The 21,866-nt window shown below is 38.4% G+C and overlaps 1 protein-coding gene across 1 annotated transcript; it reads right to left on the minus strand.

The window, feature by feature from the left end:
* Positions 1-5,169: 5,169 nt before the first annotated feature.
* LOC147639165 (uncharacterized) lies at positions 5,170-11,575 on the minus strand. The gene is made up of 5 exons (XM_086793630.1): positions 10,314-11,575; positions 9,306-9,425; positions 9,048-9,198; positions 5,334-5,476; positions 5,170-5,234 (listed from the first exon to the last, which is right to left on the minus strand). The coding sequence occupies exons 1-5, from the start codon at positions 11,573-11,575 to the stop codon at positions 5,219-5,221; spliced, it is 1,692 nt and encodes a 563-aa protein (XP_086649756.1). The 3' UTR covers positions 5,170-5,218.
* Positions 11,576-21,866: the final 10,291 nt, after the last annotated feature.

Genomic DNA, 21,866 nt, shown 5'->3' on the forward strand with positions numbered 1-21,866 from the left:
CTATGTTAGTCTTTGAACTAGGCTTGGAGCTCGTGGCATTAAGCGATCTCTTTCGTCGTGTTTTCTTTTTCTTTGCCTGAGCGATTGATGCAGTATCCCTCTCTTTAAGAATGTAGTTTTGATTTTGAAGCATTGACCATGTAACTACATTCGCGGGTACAACGGGTGTGGTTCCTCGTGCTTGGTTGGTGACCTCAACCAAATTCAATGACGTAATCTTGGGTGCATTAGGATTATGTGGACATTGAGCGATCAAATGATCTATGCCACAACGATTACATGTAAGTACCGGCATTCCCGATGTGCTCCCTTGATTTGGTTGCATTTGAGTGGCGATCTTCTGTAGCCTATTAGGGCACTCCGCTACACGATGCGGTCCACCACACTCGTAACATTGAAGAGGTGGTCTCCTCGCCATGGTATTAAGGTTTTGCCCTCTTGTGGCGAGAGCAGCCGCTTGATATACAGGCTTGACTTGCCCGAAATGATCCTCCATGTAGTACTGGGGAATCATTTCAAACGTATCAATCCCGTATGGAACACTGGGGTCTATCTCCTCTTCATAATCCCCACATGCACTATGTGACTCACAACCCATCTGGTTTACAGGGGTAATCCTTGGGGGATGTGGAGGTTGTGGTCCTAGCACTGGCGGTGGTAACGGCACAGACTGGACTACATTCGGATTCCTTGGAACTATGTGCTGTGACGGTTGCTCGATAGGTTGTGCAGGCATTAGCGCGGGTACTTGAGGTGTGTTTGACCAAGCTAGTGGTGCCTGGTTTGCCAACATTCGCTTAAGTGTTAGGCAATCTTTAGATTGATGGCCATACTTACCACATGCATTGCAATTCCCATTGAATTTAACTCTGAATGTGGGACATTCACTCGTGCTATGTGGTCCTAAGCACACCGAACACCATTGTTGCTCTCTCCTTGGGTACATATGGCTATTCTGAGGAGCTCGATTACCCCTAAAGTATTCTTGGAGAGCCTTAGTAAGGTCGGTCACAGACATTTCAGATATCTTGGGCTCCTTGGCAATAGGTTTTACCGTCATTGGCTCGTGCCCAGATACTTGCGAACTAACAGATTTTGTTTCTGAAGACACCTTTTTACCTGCAATCATCAAGTTGTCTTCTAACTGGATTGCATTGGCCGTGACTGCTTCCCACGTTGTAAGACCTCTAATGACTAGGCCATTGTAAATGTCCTCATGGCGCAATCCTCGGATGAATCTATCGAGGAGTTGGTTGTTATTGAAGCGTTCATCGAGAGTGCAGCGAGAATTTAGATGCTTCAATCGACTTATAAAGTCTCTCACTGACTCCTCTTCCTCGGGTTCAGCTTTTTGGAGTTGAGATGCTACTCCCCAAAGCACACCCTCACGTATGTATTCTTTCAAGAACAATCTCTTGAGAGTGGGGTAGTGAGTGCGCTCTTCAACCCTTAAGGTTCGATACCAATCTCCGGCCTTCCCACTCAAGGTTAAGCCTAAGGCTTTACACTTATGCAGCTCATTGTGCTCTTCCAAAGAATCACACACGTGTTCAAAGACTTCAATGTGCTTCCTAACATCCTCGTTACCACTGAAGTTTTGAGTGAGCTTAGCCACTTGTACTGCCTTGCTTCTAGGTTCTCTCTCAGGCATGCCCCGCATGTTTTCCGCAATGGATCGTCCGATCGTCTGAGCAAACGTTGCGAGATCACCTAAGTGAGCAGGCATAGTTGGTGGAGGCACTTCTGGGATAGCCTGGCTGATAGGAGTTGGCGTTGGTCTGAGTATGTTGGCAAATGACGTAGGATATGATATGTGGCTAGGCCTAGCTCCTCTTGGATAATGGTTATGATAAGGTGGTCGTGGAGCATACGCCATTGGCATACTAAGAGGCGTAGGAGCTACCTGAGCATGAGTAGCGATAGGTACATAGGGTCGATAGGCACTGGCACGCACTGTTGCAGGTACTGTTCCACTAGGTAGCGGTGTCGTACTAACTACAGCGGTAACAGGTGCACTTTTAGCTATGCTCATCATTGGGGTAGGCATTGCGGATTCCCTAATGGAAAGTTGAGCCAAGGTTGGAAAGCTAAAGTTACTACTCCTGGGCTCAACCTGCATTGAGACTCCAGGCGAAACAACATATGAAGGGTCTATGGGACTCACCGAGGGAGTCTCCAATTGTGATAGGGTTGGTTGTTTGGCCTTGCCCGTATCCAAAAACCTCATAGGGCCAGTGGAAACTAGGTCCACTCCCCTATTTTGCCTCTCAATTTGGATAATTCTATGAATAACATCACATATCATTTGCTGTTGCTCTTCTAGATTAGTGGCGCTAGATGTAGATCGTAGGACTTCTAACCAACCTACATGGTATGTGTAACCCATGTATAGGTCCGTTAGAGTCTCTGTGTGTAGATCATATTCCCAATTTTCATTGAGAAATATCCCATCTAGACTTGGTGTGCCAAACGGTTCTCTTGAAGTGGACGCAATGTCACTTCTTATGGATTGGCTTCTAGGGACCTCTACTTTAGGAAGAGCATCGGAATGTGGTAGCTCAGTAGGGCCCTCATTAAACGAAGTGGGTAGAATATCCACATGGACACTCTTTGGGAGGGTAGGGTCTACATAAGATGTGAATGGCGAATCAACTACCCCTCCTTCTTCATTTACTTCGCTTGTCGCATGTTCAGAGCGTGTAGCTCTACTAAAAGTCTCTATTAGACGACTAAACATGCTAGATCCAGGTTGTGGGACCCACACTGGCATGTTTTGGCTTGTCTCCTCAGGGTTCTTGGTAGGGTGTCCTGCCATGGCTTCTGAGTCAGAAGATGAGTCACTATCCACTATTTGTGGATCTTGGGTCGCACTCCCTTGGGTTCCAGCCGAAGGCCAAGATGCTAACGTGGAGGGATGGTGTGAGCCTGCGTAGACTGAAACGCTTTCTAGTGGCTCAGACTCCAGCACCCGACCAGAGCGTAGATGCATGTGACGTGGGTACCCTACGTGCGTTGGTAACTACCCTTGAAACTCACACAAGTGGTTTCTTAGGTGTTTCGCACCCCGTTTTTACTTGTTTTTGTGTTGTTTTTAACCCGTTTTTGACCCCCTTACTTACGGTCGAACTTGGACTAGGGCGTATGATAGCTCGAAACGAGCGTATCGTTCAAAGGGTCTTAGTGTGCTTTACAGCACCGTGTTCGCCTATCTAGAGCTCTTGTAGTCCTCAAAACAGTCCGTTTCCCTTGGGGGGAAGGGGCAAAAGCCTATTTGCTTGTGGAGAAAAGGGTGAGGGCTTTATCCCACATACTCACTTTACTCCTTGGGGAGTGGGCTACATATAGGGCACAACTTCCCATAAGCTCTCACTTGAAAGAAAGCTATGGAGGCTCACTCTCCTATATATATATATCAAAAGACCGAGGCCGGGGCCGTGGCCGTGGGTCGTGGGTCAATTGGGGTCCTTTCTTTTCAAATTTTTTTTCTCCAATTAGAAAATCTTTCCTCTCCACACGTTCGGTTCTTTCTTTGAAAATAAAATTTAATTTTTTCTTTTTTATTTTTTATAATTTTTTATTTTTTATTTTCTGTTTTTTTTTGTGAGATAAGTTTTCTAGGGTTTCGTTGGGTTTAGCCTTGGCCACGGCGCAGTTCGCACCAGCACGGGTCTGGGGATTCAGAAATCCCCCCTCACACGCAGAAAACCAGATAACAGATCACACGCCCACACGCGGAGCGGAAAAATAACAGAAATGCAGAAGACAAATTACAGAGATAGATTGCAAAAAACAGAAACAACTCAACAACACACAGTCGCTTTCCTACAGTGTATATTAAACTTCACGCAGCACAGCCGAGCTGCAAACTGGAGCTTGGTGCAGGGCAACTCGCCGGCAACGGCGCCAAAAATGTGCGCTTTTGCCGCACAGGTCGTAGCTGGGGACTTGCCGGACACCGTATGCGAGCCACGAATGGCTGCAAGCATACAACCAGGGAAGGAAGCTTAAACAGAATGCCAAAGGGTGTGTCACTCACCGCTCAACCGCTGCCTTGAAGGATTCCCGCCTCGCAGCCGTAAAGGAGGAGCCGCCGTCGCCGCTCTACCGCCTCTCCGCCGCCGTGCCGCTACATAGTGCTCGATCGCTCTCTCACTCTCTCTCTCTCTCACACACGCAGGAGAAGGAAACCAAAGAGATAAGGCAAGAGCACTCTTGTATTCACAACACATGAGAATGAGGATTTTAGGGTTACATTTGACTCATATAGGTGACTTGGCCGTTCACACTTGGACGCCCATACATGGCCGACCGACCCTAACCCTTATCCTACTGATATCCAAGATGCGCCTCTCATCGGCGATCACCCAATCCCTTCATCCTTAACATATGGTGCCGACAAGCCCGGCCCATGACTCAGAATATTTAAATTAATGACGTAAAATATAGTACGTCGCCATGTCCGCCATGGGTTAACATGCTAATATATCACCGTGTTCAATACCGACTTTTGTAAGGTAATGTGTAAATGCCCATGTGACCATGAGGTCATAAAACTATGGGAATTTTACTACCATTGCTGTTACCAACTGCTATCTTAAAATGTTTTTTTTTAAAGGAGAACCATTTTGTTAATAAATTAATCAAACTAAATTGTGTGTAAGCGTGATAAATTTGAACACTTGAATAAAATTAAAGCCTACCCTAAGTATTTTTGAATGGAAACTATTTTTTTGTGATAAACTCTTTAGTACAATTTTTTCTGGGTTGAAATTAAGGATCTGATGGGTGGAATCTCTTAGGTGTTTGGAGAGAGAGAGAGAGAGAGAGAGAGAGAGAGAGAGAGAGAGAGAGAGAATAATATATGTATAAATATACTTAGTAGTATAAATATAAGCAATTATGATGGAAGAGACGAAAAAATGAACATAAATAAGTAAATTCAAAGCCATCACAAAATTCGATAATACAAAACAGGGTTATATCTACTAGTGTGTCTATATATATTTATATATTGTAGATTTAAGTGAGGAAGATTAGGTTGTCAATCCTCTCTTCATAAGCAAGCAAGATACCATTTTTCAAATGGCATATTGAAACTTGTTATAAGAAACTATAAAATTTAGGTAACTTTCGTTATATTGTAACTTCAAATTTCGATTTTTTTTTAATTTTTATTTTTTGGAAAAGTGCAAGAGTCAGGTGGTGTGAGATTTTGATTTTATTCTTCCTCTTCGCTGCAAGAAGTAAAACAGAATATCAAAAAAAAAAAACAAACAAAACAAACAAAAACAAAATACAAAAGATAGAGTATGCATAAGAATAGTGTAGGCTACGTGGTAGGTGCAACGTTAGATGTTGAGGCGCCATCGCCTGAGGACTCTGCAAACACTGTAATTGTGGACTGAGATCCGCGGCCGTTGCGGGGCGGGTCGAAGACCAACGTTTGGACGTACCGGTTTCTTAAAGCCGCGGGAGCCTGCATTTGTACATTAATCAACATCCAGCAGCAGTTGATTAGTCCGAGTCCTCACCAAAAGCTGATTAGTACATTAATCAACATCCAGCAGCAGTTGATTAGTCCGAGTGCTCACCAAAAGCTTTTTTCAATGGACAAGGTCGATTCCCTTAATCAAAATCCTATGATCGTGCCGTAAGGTCAAAGCTAAATGGGGATTTTTGAATTGCATTAATTGATCTGGGATTTTTAAATTTCAGTTGATTTTCAATCCAAGAGGCGTAAGTAGCTAAAGTGATTTGAGGTTAGGAGCCTCTTTTTTGTTGAAACCTCGTTAACCTTAGGTGTGTTCACGTGGAGATAACGTTGATGTTGTCCCCCACACACTCCAACGTCTATGCTAGAGTATTATTCGAATTTTTTACGATTTTATTTTTTCGCCGTTCTTTAGTGGCTATAGGAAGAGAGACTAGTGTACAATGCCAACCTCTCAAGCTCAAGCTTTAGATCAGGGATAGTGGTTACGGGAGTATCTCAAACCATGATGTGTGGGGCCTAGTTTTTTGACTATACATGGTGTTCTTTCCTTTCGACTAAGGTACTAACTTGTGGGGTTCGTGGACTTGTGCACCAGTGCCTTAGTGCCTTAAATATGGTCAATATTTGAAATGATAATACCTCTTATCAATGCCTTAGTGCCTTAAATATGGTCAATATTTGAAATGATAATACCCCTTATGGTGGATAAAACTTATCCATAAGAAAGGGGAGAAGAATGACTTGAGCAATTAGAGACCTATTACCATGTTAAACTGTGCTTACAAAATATTTGCCAAGGCCTTAGCTCTAAGGCTGTCCAGTCAACTAAAGAATTGGATCGGATAGGAGCATAAGGGCTTCATCAAAGAAAGGTACATTGTGGATGCCATTATCACATTGTGGGAGGGTATGGAGTATGCATCAGAATCTGAACAGGACTGCATCTTTTTTAAATTTTACTTTGATAAAGCCTATGATAGGCTCAGTTGGCATTATGTTCTAGAATCCCTTAAACACATGGGTGCAGGTCAGCACTTCATCTAGATGGTGAGTGCTCTTTTTGGGAATGCCATGACTAGGGTGAATGTCAATGGTGTGCTCTCGGGTGCTCTCTCCCTGACCAAATCTATCACACAAGGCTGCCCTCTAGCACCCCTCCTCTATGCTATTGTTGCAGATGGTCTGAATTGGCTGATTAAAGATAGGATGAACAAAGGGGAAATGAATGGTATCTCTCTTCCCAACAATAAACAGCTATGCACCCAAATGTTTCCTGATGATACTAATGGCATGGTTGCCAATAATGAGCTAAGCATTAAGTGCTTTTGGGATTGCTTGGACATTTACTGCAGGGCTTCTGGCTCAATCATTAACCATAAGAAAATAGGTATTAGGACCTTCATTGACAAGCCTCCTGGCTGGTTGATTCAAGCTGGCTATAAAGTCCTGGAAGAGGGAGTGATTTTCAGATTATTGGGCATTCCCATGGGATTCAAGGTCACCCTTAAAGCAGAGATGGCTTTGGGTGCTAAATAAGGTGGAAGAGAAACTTACCAGATGGCAGAAAATGTATCTAAACCTGGGGGGTAGAAAGATGGTAATCAACCACTCCATTATCCCTTCTATGATCTACTTTCTCAGCTTTGCTGGAGACATCGAGACTCTGATCTATTGCATTTCCTAAGGTTATGCATGAACTATCTATGGGGGAGGGACCCCTGGATTAGGAAAATCCCTAAAGTTAGGTAGGAATGGTGCTCCTTGGAAACAGGTAAAGGGGGCCTTGGAGTCAAAGACGTGTCCACCTTGGCTAATAGAATGGCTGCCAAATGGGTGCTGAGAAGCTTTCTCTACCCCTCTGAAGACTGGGCTTGGTTGATCACTAAAAATCTTGAACAATTTCAGCTCAAACAATTCCCCAAGTGGAAGACGCTCCCCCTGCTCACAATTATGGCTAGCAAATACTTGGTGAAACCGGTTAGCAACCAACTAGTCCATTCGCTTTGGTTGGCTTGGAATGCTATCAAGACTGACCTTATCCTTTCTGAGAAGCCTAGTGACACATGGGGTATACACGGGAGAGACTCCATCTGGTGGCCAAGCATTCCCCTTCCCCTAATTGAAAATGCTCAAGCTAAAGTGTCTTTGAGGATGAATAGAAAAGGAATCTGCAGTTGGTGGGATATTTGGGACACAGAGACAAAAATTCTTGGATGTCCAGAGCTGATTTGATTAGAGAATATAATGTCTCATATGCAGAATTAGACATTATTAGGAAAAGAATCAGCTTATGGCACCAATCAACTTAAAGATATGCCAACTCACAAATTAGCTTTCCAATGGAAGAATAAGAAAGGACTACTCCCTATTCCCCCCAAACAGAGGACTGATCTTATCCATTGCACTTTAAACAAGAGATGGGGAATCCTTTTGGACAGATCACAATGGTATTTTCTGTTTGGTGAGTTATGGAATAAATATGTGGAACCAAAAAAAGCGTGCATAGCCTGGTTGGTTATGTTCAGAGCTATTTGGACCCAGCTTAAAGCCCTCAAACTTAACATAGGGGATGGGAAGTGCCACAAATGCAAGGAGGCTGAGGATGACCTACACATTTTCATGCATTGCCCTATTGCAAAGAAATGTTTCTAGTCTTTGGCCAATTGCATTCAGCTATGGAATGGCTACATCCTTGGCTGGAAAAACATGTTACTTGGAGAAGGCATCGGTTGCACCTTGGAACTATGGGCTGTCTTGAGAATTGAACTGTTATGGTGCTTGTGGCTACATAGACTTGATTCCATTTTTAATAGTATGCCTACTAACAGTTTCAGGTCGAAAGAGAACTTGATACATGTAGGTGAAAGATTCATGCAAAGACGGATGAAAGACCTGGACACCAAGCTTCATCGTCTACATAAGAAAGCTAAAGGAAAGAAAGTGGACCAAGTGATACAGCAAATTCAGGAATCGTTGAGAGTCCATCATCTCCAAGGATGTGTTGCTCATCAAAGCACTCTATGTTTTTTGAAAGTCACACTTAGAAAAAGAGGGAAAAGCTGGATCATACACAGCTAGAGAAACTTCTCAATAAAGTCAAAGGCAAGCTTGTGGAGCAACTGTGGGCCTGCATTTCAGGAACTGTGGGTGATAAGAAGGGAATGTCATGTGCAAGGACATTGTACTCATTAGAACTCTCAGCATGTTGTAACCTGTCTCTTTCTAATCTCTCAATATGAGCAGCCGTTTTTGGAAAAAAAATACCCCTTATGGTACTCTGGGTGTTACTAGCACTAGAAAACCCACTAGAAAACCCAAATGAGATGTAGCACTAGGGATGTCTGTGTGGTTGAGAGAAATCCCCATGTGAGACTAGGTAACGACCCACTCGTCTAAATGGAAAACAAAAACACTAATTATGGTTTTTTCTTACTGATTTCGGCCCTGGAGAGCAACGGGTGGGTTTCTTCAGACAGGCGGTGCATCTTCTTTATGCTTCAGCTGCTGAATTTATCAACCATCGTGAGCACTAAAATTGTAAGGTCCAGCTCACCTGAATATTAGCATAGTTAATTGCGCATATTTTCTTGCTATTAAGATCAGCCGGCCACACGTCTGGTTGCCCATGGAAGGCTCTGCGGAAACGTTCGGCTCCTTCATGTGTCGTAAAGTTCACGAATGCGTAACCAATGTTCGAGGAGTTACTGCAGTATATCAACAGAAACAAAACAACAGAGCTTCATTGCCAACCATGCCAAACAATCACCTTGAAACTACTAATTATATAATATTCTTCGCTTTGAGCACTTACTTTCTCGATCTGTCGATCGGAACGTGCAAATAGTTGTACGCCGACTCCGGTTCCCCAGCATTTAATCCAATGTTGCACTGCAAACAGTGTTCATCCAGTATCTCCAACAACCTTTCTTGACTATATATCATAAGAAAATAAGTGCCTGATCAGTCGTTTGATGAAAATGTACATGATAAACATGTCGTTTGACCCATCATTTCATGTCGACGGTCGTTTGATGAAAGTGTGCATGATAAACATGTCATTTGACCCATCATTATATATAATCTCCTAGCTAACCTAGCTCCAACAATCCTTTGACTTTGCGGACACTGCTTTTTGATGTGTGACATCCCTTTCAACACACACGCCCGGTCTCGACTCTCTGAGCATTGTTTTCAACATCTATGTAGGGTGCCCAGTCTCTAAGAGGGTAAAAAATAAGACGCCAATATCATGGTATAAATATTGGCTAACATATTTTCTCTTTATTAACATATGTCCCATCTTATGTACTGAACTATAGTAATTTTTCATATAAAATCGTCGCCCACACCCCTAACACTGACACTAATTAATCCCTACTTTTCCTTAATCTCTCACAGTTCACTATGGAATGTCTGTGTAGGGTATATATTGCATTGTTTTCATTGCAAAGCTTGCAAACCGAACATCTCTTTATGATATGGAAGAGCCCCCTTCTTTTTTGGCAATCAAGGGAAAGCTGAAAAGCAGTGTGAGTCTAATTCGGTGCAACCTTAAGTTAGACCAAAGTGCAGGTCCAGAATCCAGATCCTCGTATAAAATTGATAAAGCAAAGTGTGGAACGTGAAAAGTTAGCCAGACAAAAATGTAGGTCCAGATCCTAGTATAAAATTGATATAGATAGGTCAGCCTTAATTTAATGAAGGTTGTGTTGATAGGAATTAACAAATGTTTATTACGTGTTATGTGTTGGATCTCATGATATCTTAGTTTTCACAAAAGATAAGATTTAATTTGTTTCTTAATTTCAAGCTGAATCACCTGCAATTCAAAGGGATGTTGCAAATCATCAAGGTAGTCTTGCGTCTGTTGGAAGCGTTATAGAAGTTGTCGGCCGTCGACGCATGATGTAGCGGACAGCGGGCAGCATGATAAAAGTGGGCGGCCGTAGACTCATGACGTAGCAGCGCTGGAGGGGGGGCGGCGTATCGCGACGCCGTATACAGATTAGGACCGTCCGATGCCATGGGCATTGCGATTTCCGTGTGGCCAAGCGGATGACAGGCATTCGAATTATATTCTGGCGGTGGATTGACTCCATTATACAAAGGGACGTAATTGGCCAAAGTCGGAGGACCTATAAAGGGATATGGCTGGAAAACTCCCGTCAGAGCTCCGGCCGCGGGATCTACGGCGGTGCCGTTGTTATATAGGAAAGGTGGCAGTGGAGCACAGCCAAGGCTGTGATATGGAAAAGGTGGCGGTGCCGGCATGATGATTGGGGGGGGGTAATACACATGAATGGACGTAGGGGCCGTCTGCGGGTTCATTCTAAAGGGCGATGTCTGTGCAGAGATAATTGGCCTGGGTTCGGCGGGATTAACGTATTCGGACGGCGATGGGGGTGGATGCCCTAAGGCGGCACTACTTGGACCATGCATATTCTGCGGATGAAGGAAGGCATGCGTCGCCGGATCTACAACAATGCTTTCATTCAAAGGACGCTGAAAGTCCTCCGGCGGCGGGTTCATTCCAAAGGGCGATGTATGCGCAGGCAGGAAGAGCCAGTTGGGGTCGGCGGGATTGAAGTAATCCGACGGCAATGGGGGCAAGGCTGGAGTACTGAGACCATTTCTATTATGTGGATGATGGAAAGCATACGTCACCGGATCTACAAGAGCGCTGTCATGATTCAAAGGGCGATGGAAGACTTCCGGAGGTGCAAACGGCGCTGCCTGTAGAGGATCGACTGGTCCGGGCGGGGCGGGATTGAAGTATCCCAACGCCGATGGGGGCGGAATCTGCAAGGTGACACTACCGGGACCATGTATATTCTGCGGATGATGGAAGGCATGTATCGCCGGATCTACGAACATAGTGTTATTGGAATCAGGGATGAAGTTGGCCGGTGTCGGAGCAGGCGAAAGCGTTTCCCCGAGAATTAATGGATTATACTCCTGCGCAGAGATATTTAGTGGCCTGATCCGAGCAGGTACAGGTGCTACTACTTCTAAACGGCTCTGTTCACCTGAGGTAGTGGCTTCCTCTTCCATATCACAGTCCTGCTCCGGCCGTTGGTCCATTGCGCAACTCGGATTCAGGGTCCCTTGAAAACTATACCAACTTCTAAACCAAGTTCCTAAAACGCTACTATTACTGGGTGTAATGAGTCTTTTCTACCGCATGCCCGCTCTCCAAGAATCAGAGTTGTCCACCACCAAACAGTAAACAGAAACAATGAGACTTGCTTTAATGAAAAAAAGTATGAACAATTAGTTTAGTAAAATTTCAACGCGACCAGGGTATTAAATGATTCTACAAGACGACAGAGTATTGCGTTATTTAGTTGATTATCCAAATGGAAAGAGAGAGTGAAAGAGATGCTTGCAGCTCGCATACAAACTTGACTGCGTCAGTTCTACGACCTCATCAGAAAAACTGTATCAGAAAGGAAAGCGCGACGCAAGGGGTTTTAGAAACATGAAACGCCACCTTTTGCAACTCTTCATTGGAAAATGAAACAAAATTAGATTGAGCGCTCACATAACCCGGTTTCTAGTGTAATTGTGGAGGCTGAAATCTCAGTTGGAATGTCACGTTTCTTTTAATTTTAAGGGATAAATTTGTACATTTTAGTATGATTTTTAAGTTTAAATTTCAGTTAAGCCTATGCATTGCCTTTAATTTTATGGGTTGAAAAAAAAAACATATGTTTCTTGCACTCATTGAGTTTGATTTTTAAGTTTAAATTTCAGTTAAGCCTATGCATTGCCTTTAATTTTATGGGTTGAAAAAAAAACATTTGTTTCTAGCATTGATTAAGTTTGCTTTTCTTCAAGAAGAAGCGTATACATAGAGATTCCTCTCATTTAGTCCGGATCATTGTGGTGGGTTGGGTTAAGGGAGAACGCTAGGCATACAAAGGTCTCAGGGTTTAATCTTTACCTACCACACTCTTCATGTACAAAGCCTATGTGGCATTTTCTCTTTTTTTTTTTGAAACAATAAATATTAATATTTATACTAACAAAAGACATTTTTTACACCTACCACATCCATCCTACATATAGTCCCTATTGAGTAAATTACAAATGTAATGGTTTTTAAAGTACTTAAAATGGCCACTTATTATTTAGGACTAAAACAATGTTCATGAAAACATTTTTACCTTCTTGATTCTTCTCTAATCTAACTGATTTGAGCATTGCATTGTCTTTTCACCATTAAGATTTTCATGGCTTCTTCCACCTTGTTTGTGCTTGCACATACTTCCCACATTTTGGATTCGGCATCCTTGCCGCCGTCACCAATTGCTCTAGTGGGAGAAGAAGGAAAGAACCTCGAAGCGAAGTTGCAGTAGCTAGCTTGGGTGATCCTAGATGTTACTGCTTTCAAGGTCTCACTCATTATGCAATAGCTCCAAATAAGCCCTCTATATAATAAGCTTCAAGCCGAGATGTAGACTTCTTCATTCAAATAGTTTCTTTATGATCCTTTTATACATTTAATATAGTTTCTTCTTTTTCAGAAAAAAATAAATTTTTCAACAAATACATAAATATTTCACACTATGAATGTATTTTTTATAAAAAAGAAAATAAAAAATTACATTTTTTAGTGTAAATGAAAGTTCAAACTTACTTATGGCATCAGGTGGGTTGTCACTCTAAGCAAACTTGGAGGGTTCATTAAAATAATATGTAAATGTAGCACATGCATTCAAAAGAAAATCTTTTTAATTCCCTTTTTGGGAATAAATTTACATAAATATACTTATTTTAAAATGAATTTTAAAGAAGTAAGTTTGTATAGAAAAAGAGATCACTTTAAAAAGTCAAAATTCATAGATACTGGATTTTTAATGTACCAACGCACGTGATATATGGATTATCTATAGAGTAACCCCCTAAGGTAGCATAAAATTGGATGGCTCCATGAAATATTGATCACCTTTGAATTCTCATAAGCGTAGGAGTGATGCTAAGAAGGTTTGGTACAAATTGCAAAACTTGAGTGTATGTTGTATCCCTTATTAAACATTCTCAACTAATAGAGCTTGTCTTACATGATTGCATGTATGCCTTATCTAGTTCTTTTAAGAGTTTTTAATTTTGGAACCTAGCAATCCACATCTCGATGTATCTTTAGTCTAGGTTGAGAGCTCTACATGTAAGCTAGACTAAAATAATTATTGTAAATGAAAAGAAGAGGACATCTCCATTCTTGTATAATGGATGGTAGTGGTAAATTTGTGCATGGGAGTGTGGTTGTAAAAACTAAGGGTGCCTAGGTTTGGTTGGTGGGCGGCCTTTTATAAGCCCAATATCAAACAATTTTCACAATTAGTGATAATCGCAAAACTAGCTAGCGAAGTAATCTCATTATGAGAAGTATTTTAATGGAACATCACATACTTTATTGGTTGCCTTAAAATAAAGTTTGTAAAAAGTGGAAAGTTTTAATGGCTTCTTCTTTTGTAAAAAAACGTGTATCCGGCAAGTCCCAAATTTACAATAGATGAAAAATATGCTCTTACAATGGTTATATATATATTTTAAAACTTTAATGTCCTTTTGACTTTGTGCACCCCAAATTAATTTAATGTAGATATTAGATTGATTTATTAAGAAATTTTTTAATGTATTTTCTAGTTAAGAGTGTGACATTATGAAAAACGCATCATATTTTGTGCACCTCATCTCCATTACTTAAATGAAAATGAAACAAAATTAGATTGAGCGCTCACATAACCCGGTTTCTAGTGTAATTGTGGAGGCTTGTGGAGGCTGAAATCTCAGTTGGAATGTCACGTTTCTTTTAATTTTAAGGGATAAGGAATTACACTTTCCTCATTAAAATATTCGAATTCCAATATGGCGGGAATTCCTCTTTCATCATTTAAATTTATCTATGCAAAAAGATAAATTTAACTAAATTTTCTCTTAAAATTTAAATAAAAATCTCCATTAATTCCTTTACACTAGGAATTACACTTTCCTCATTAGGGAATTCCTCTTTCATCATTTAAATTTATCTATGCAAAAAGATAAATTTAACTAAAATCCTTCTTTAATTTTTAAGTAAAATATACATTATTTCAGCATCCCAATTTTTCTCTTACTTCATTGGAATACATGGATTTCCATTCTCTTTTAACATAAAAATGAATCACTAAAAATTTCTCTTTTTCTTAATCAACTATTTATACATAAACATAAAAATTAAATTTTCCATGATTATAATGAGAATCATTCAATCAATCTAGGATGATTAATCCTAGAATATGGTAGGAAGTCCTCTTTTCATATTATGAATGAAAATGATTTATGTGTTAATTTTTTTAAAATTTTGCCATAGGTTCGCTGCTATTACTGATAATTCTCAATAATTTTGAAAACATAAAGTTTAGTAATATCATATGATAGAATAACCATTAATTGGATCAGTATCCAATTAAAGACTTGTTTCCTAATTTTTCCATGAATTAAATAGCATAAAAGCATTAAAAAGCCACTTATTTGGCCTCAATTTGATAAGCATAGAAATTACTTTTAGATTAGAGAATTGCTTCATGAGAAGCTTCATTTGAATATAGAATAGGTCATAGGAATGACCATTCTTTGGGGAAGAGAGAGAAATGCTTTAAAAAAATATTATAATTTAAGCATAAATAGAAATGCTTAAAAAAACATTATAATTTAAGCATAAATAGAAATTTATGTGTTTTATCACTACAATTAATTAAATAACTTCAATTGTATTAAAAATCCATTCAATTGAATGCTTTCAAGCTTGAGAGGGATTGAGAAGAAAGAAACATTTGGAGATTTTAAAAAAAGACCATAAACCACACTTTAGCTCCTAGATTGCTTGATTCTTTAATCAAAGTAGAGGCCCCCAACCAATCAATTGGTTTGGTATGTTGATGAAGACTCCAAGGAAGATTGAAGAGACAGAGAAGCTCCAATCTCTTCAATTTGTAGAGGATAATAGAAAATAAGCTTATCTTAGAGTAATACCGGCATAGTTTAGTTCACAGATGAGAATACAAAAGAATGAGGGTCTATTTATAGGTGAGGGAGGCCACTAATTGAGTCCGACTGAGTTCTAGAATTTTCCAGCTTCAGTTTGGCTGAATTTGGACAAGATTTGGACCAGTTTGGCTCCCTTTTTGATTTGGTTTGATCTAGGAGAGATAAAAATATCATATTATTTTTTAGTTTAAAACTCATCCACACATGTGAAATAGGTGCCTCCTTGAAGGGCCCCCTTCTTCTTACCAATGTGTCAAAAATGAATGATTACTCTAAATAATACTTCATAATTTTTAACTAATAAATCTAGTACTTATTCAACTCTTCATCTTATGTGGGCATTTACTCATTTTTGGGTATTTTTTTTATTCTTTGGATTTATCTTATCCTAACACTTGGATTAATCTTATTGGTCCATAGGAACCTTAATCTAAAATTTTTAGAAAATCTTGACCCTTAGGCTCAGGTCTTCTAAATCATTTTTAATTAACTCTAATTGCACCTTGGAAAATCTATTTTGATTTTTTGTTTCAGGGAAATATTTTTTTCATATTTGTAGAATTTATTTATCCAAAAATATCACAATATTGATTTACCACTCTCTAGAAAGTTTTATCTCACTAGGCCAAATAAGGAAAAATAATATTTTTTTGTATTCAGAAACATAGAATGATAACAAGGGATTGAAGTAGAGGCTTATTTGTTATTCAGGCTGAGGAGAAATCTTACACCTCTCGCCTTCTGTTACTTAACTAATACTAAATTAGCAATTTAAGTAATGGAGATAAGGTGCACAAAATATGATGTGTTTTTCATATTGTCACATTCTTAACTAGAAAATACATTTAAAAATTTATTAATAAATCAATCTAATATCTACATTAAATTAATTTGGAGTGCACAAAGTCAAAAGGACATTAAAGTTTAAATATATATATATAACCATTGTAAGAGCATATTCTTCATCTATTGTAAATTTGGGACTTGCCGTATACACTTTTTTTACAAACTTTCCACTTTTTACAAACTTTATTTTAGGGTAACCAATAAAGTATGTGATGTTCCATTAAAATACTTCTCATAATGAGATTACTTCGCTAGCTGGTTTTGTGATTATCACTAATTGTGAAAATTGTTTGATATTGGGCTTATAAAAGGCCGCCCACCAACCAAAGCTACGCACTCTTAGTTTTTACAACCACGCTCCCATGCACAAATTTACCACTACCATCCATTATACAAGAATGGAGATGCCCTCTTCTTTTCATTTAGAACAATTATTTTAGTCTAGCTTACATGTAGAGCTCTCAACCTAGACTAAAGATACATCGAGATGTGGATTCCTAGGTTCCAAAATTAAAAACTCTCCATAAAACTTCTCTTAAAAGAACTAGATAAGCATACATGCAATCATGTATGACAAAGCTCTATTAGTTGAGAATGTTTAATAAGGGATACAACATACACTCAAGTTTTGCAATTTGTACCAGACCTTCTTAGCACCACTCCTACGCTTATGAGAATTCAAAGGTGCTCAATATTTCATGGAGCCATCCAATTTTATGCTACCTCAGGGGGGTACTCTATAGATAATCCATATATCACGTGCCTTTAATGGGTACATTAAAAATCCCGTATCTATGAATTTTGACTATTTAAAGTGATATCTTTTTCTATACAAACTTACTTTTTAAAATTCATTTAAAAATAAGTATATTTATGTAAATTTATCCCCCAAAAGGGAATTAAAAAGATTTTCTTTTGAACACATGTGCTACATTTACATATTTTTTTAATGAACCCTTGAAGTTTGCTTCTATGAGTGACAACCCACATGATGCCATAAGTAAGTTTTAACTTTCATTTACAATAAAAAATGTATTATTTTATTTTCTTTTTAATTAAAAAATACATTCATAGTGTGAAATATTTAATGTTTTCATGAACATTGTTTTAGTCCTAAATAATAAGTGGCCATTTTAAGTACTTTAAAAACCATTACATTTGTAATTTACTCAATAGGGACTTAGATATGTAGGATGGATGTGGTAGGTGTAAAAAATGAACTTTTGTAAATGGTAACTTCTGTCTTGTTAGTATAAATATTAATATTTATTGTTTCCAAAAAAAGAGAAAATGCCACATAGGCTTTGTACATGAAGAGTGTGGTAGGTAAAGACTAAACTCTAAGACCTTTGTATGCCTAGCATTCTCCCTTAACCCAACGCACCACAATGATCCGGACTAAATGAGAGGAATCTCTATGTATACGCTTCTTCTTGTGAAGAAAAGCAAAGAGGTCAGAGAGAGAGTTTGAAGAGTTAGATATGGTCTTCATTCGAGTACGACCAAAAAGAAGTTCCTTATCCTTAGGGAAGTACATAAAGCTCTCTCCCAGATACTGTGGGCCGTATGCTGTCATAAAGAAAGTGGGCGATCTAGCCTACAAACTTCTTTTGCCTCCCCATCTCAAGGTACATGATGTATTCCATGTCAGTTTGCTTAAGAAGTATGTACCTAGCCCAAGTCACATGCTTGATGATGAATAATTGATCTCTCCGAATGGCACTCTAACCTGAGGAAATCCTTGACGTTCGGGAGAAGATTCTTAGAAGCAGAGTCCTTAGAGAATTTTTAAGATTTTTATTAAAGTGGAAGTTCTTCCCTCTAGAAGACGCCACCTGGGAGAAAGAAGAAGAGTTGGCGAAGGATTACCCCCACTTTGTGAGATGAGGACATCTCGCATTTTTCAAGTTGGAGAGGATGTAAGATTCCTCCTCAGCCTGAATAACAAATAAGCCTCTACTTCAATCCCTTGTAATCATTCTATGTGAAAATCAAAAAAGATTTTCCAAGGTGCAATTGGAATTAATTAAAAAAGATTTAGAAGACCTTAGCCTAAGGGTCAAGATTTTTTGAAAATTTTGGATAAAGGTTCCTATGGACCAATAAGATTAATCCAAGTGTTGGGATAAGATATCTCCAAAGAATAAAAGAAAATACCCAAAAATGAGTAAATGCCCACATAAGATGAAGAGTTGAGTAAGTACTAGATTTATTAGTTAAAAATTATGAAGTATTAATAAAAAAATGAGATATTTTGGAGTAATCATTCATTTTTGACACATTGGTAAGGAGAAGGGGGCCCTTCAAGGAGGCGCCTACTTCACATGTGTGGATGAGTTTTAAACTAAAAAATAATAGGATATTTTTATCTCTCCTCTCTCCTAGATCAAACCAAATCAAAAAGGGAGCCAAACTGGTCCAAATCTTGTCCAAATTCAACCAAACTTAAGCTAGAAGATTCTAGAACTCAGTTGGACTCAGTTATTAGTGGCCTCCCTCACCTATAAAAAGACCCTCATTCTTTTGTATTCTCATTTGTGAACTAAACTATGCCACCAAATCTTGTCCAAATTCAGCCAAACTTAAGCTGGAAACTTCTAGAACTCAGTTGGACTCAGTTAGTGGCCTCCCTCACCTATAAAAAGACCCTCATTCTTTTGTATTCTCATTTGTGAACTAAACTATGCCAATATTACTCTAAGATAAGCTTTTTTTCTATTATCCTCTAAAAATCCTCTACAAATTAAAGAGATTGGAGCTTCTCTCTCTCTTCAATCTTCCTTGGAGTCTTCATCAACATACCAAACCAATTGATTGGTTGGGGGCCTCTACTTTGATTAAAGAATCAAGCAATCTAAGAGGTAAAGTGTGGTTTATGGTCTTATTTTTTTAAATCTCCAAATGTTTCTTTCTTCTCAATCCCTCTCAAGCTTGAGAATCATTCAATTGAATGGCTTTTTAATACAATTGAAGTTCTTTAATAAATTGTAGTGATAAAACACATAAATTTTTATTTATGCTTAAATTATAATATTTTTTTAAAAGCATTTCTCGCTCTCCCCCAAATAATGGTCATTCCTATGACCTATTCTATATTAAAATGAAGCTTCTCATGAAGCAATTCTCTAATCTAAAAAAAAAAATCTATGCTTATCAAATTGAGGCCAAATAAGTGGCTTTTTAATGCTTTTAATTCATGAAAAAATTAGGAAACAAGTCCATAATTGGATATTGATCCAATTAATGGTTATTCTATCATATATATTACTAAACTTTATGTTTTTAAAATTATTGAGAATTATTAGTAATAGCAGTGGAGCTATGATAAAATTTTTAAAAAATTAATGCATAAATCATTTTCATTCATAATATGAAAAGAGGACTTCCTACCATATTCTAGGATTAATCATCCTAGATTGATTGAATGATTCTCATTATAATCAAGAAAAAATTAATTTTTATGTTTATGTATAAATAGTTAATTAGGAAAAAGAGAAATTTTTAGTAATCCATTTTTTTATGTTAAAAGAGTAATCCCCATGACAATGGAAATCCATGTATTCCAATGAAGTAAGAGAAAAATTGGGATGTTGAAATAATGTATATTTTACTTAAAAATTAAAGAAGGATTTTAGTTAAATTTATCTTTTTGCATAGATAAATTTAAATGATGAAAGAGGAATTTCCGTCATATTGGAATTCAAATATTTAAATGAGAAAAGTGTAATTCCTAGTGTAAAGGAATTAATGGAGATTTTTATTTAAATTTTAAGAGAAAATTTAGTTAAATTTTTCTTTTTGCATAGATAAATTTAAATGATGCCACCATATTGGAATTTGAATATTTAAATGAGAAAAGTGTAATTCCTAGTGTAAAGGAATTAATGGAGATTTTTATTTAAATTTTAAGAGAAAATTTAGTTAAATTTATCTTTTTGTATAGATAAGTTTAAATGATGAAAGAGGAATACCCACCATATTTGGAATTCAATCATTTGAATGAGAAAAGTGAAATTTCTAGATTAATGGAATTAATGGATATTTTTATGTAATTTTTAAGAAGAACTTTAAATAGATTTAATTTATGGTAAAAGAGGAATTCCCATGATAATTGGATTGCACTCATTAAAATGAGAAAAAGAGGGATTTCAAGTTTATTCGAAAAAAAGGTATGATATTTAGTTAAAAAGAAGAATTTTTATGACAATTAAGAAAAGATAGATTTGTATTAAGTTTTAGTGTCAAAAGATGAATTTCCACCATAATTCTACCTAATGAATTAAGGTTGAGAAATCATGTGATAGAAGGAATATCTTTGGATATTTTAATTGGTAAAATCACTAAATGGATATTTACCCAAAACTAGATGTTTATCTGAAGGGAATCCTTGTAGAACTAAACCGAATGAATTTGGTTAGACGACGAGAGGGACAGACAATAAACCTACTTATCCATCTCTCGATTTGAATCAAGTAAATTCTTCGTGACCAATTCCAGTTTCTAATCAAAGAATAGACTACCGAAACTAAACTAGTTTTTCCTGACTAAACTCACTCAGAATCTAGTTAGACAATCCGACTGAATGATGGGTAGATTACCCTGATAGAGATCAAGGATCCTCATTATGAAACTAGGAATTATGGAAAAAGGGTTTTTGGAACCAATCTCAAATTGGAATTTTACTTGCATTGAAACCTCTGTTTTTTTAATTCAAAAGACTGTTTTATGCCAGAATGCTGGAGGAATCATTTGGCTTATGTTTTTCTAAGAGGAGGTTCATTGAAACAGCTGGCGCGGAGTCGTCAAGGGACGTCGCTTGTGAGCAAAGCCTGTCGAGGTCTTGAGTGACCAGCCTCAGTACGGTTAAAATGGTGTGCTTCCAGTACGATGGTGGGCGAGGACCGACGAAGCAGTCTCCCTGAGTGAAGTGCTAGGACACCTAAGGAGGATCCTAGAGGGTTCTGACCAGGTGATGCACGGGCTCGCGGTTGCTAGGACACCCATGCGTACGTTAAGGAAGATTTTCGATGGACTAAAAGGAAAGATTTTTTGGAACCAAATTTTGATACTCGATCTCGTTGGTTGGCCAGCTGGTCTTCAACGGAGAGTCCAGAGGATATTATTGTAATACAATGGACTCAGAATTTTAGAAAATGATGATAAAAAATATTATGATTTCTATTGAAGGATTGTTTTATAGCCAATCGAATATGTTATAAATGGTAATTTCATATTGGGTGTGTATGTGGTATGCCTACCTTAATTTTTGCATGAACCACCGGCTAGGGGGCCTGGGAACTATTTTCCTTGGTACCCGGGCAAAAACACAACCAAATCTTTACAAAGGAATCCCACCAATACAGTGGTCGGGTGGTTGGCTAACCCATGGGCCGGATGGGGCTAGATCGAAGGATTCCTTGAGAAACAACTACATACGATTAGTTAGGTTAATTAGTTTAAATCCTGAGAAGATCTTGTTCTGTGGGAGGAGATC

The sequence above is a fragment of the Cibotium barometz genome, chromosome 4, assembly GCF_041138505.1.
Source record: "Cibotium barometz isolate CiBa-2024 chromosome 4, ASM4113850v1, whole genome shotgun sequence".
Classification (NCBI taxonomy): domain Eukaryota; kingdom Viridiplantae; phylum Streptophyta; class Polypodiopsida; order Cyatheales; family Cibotiaceae; genus Cibotium; species Cibotium barometz.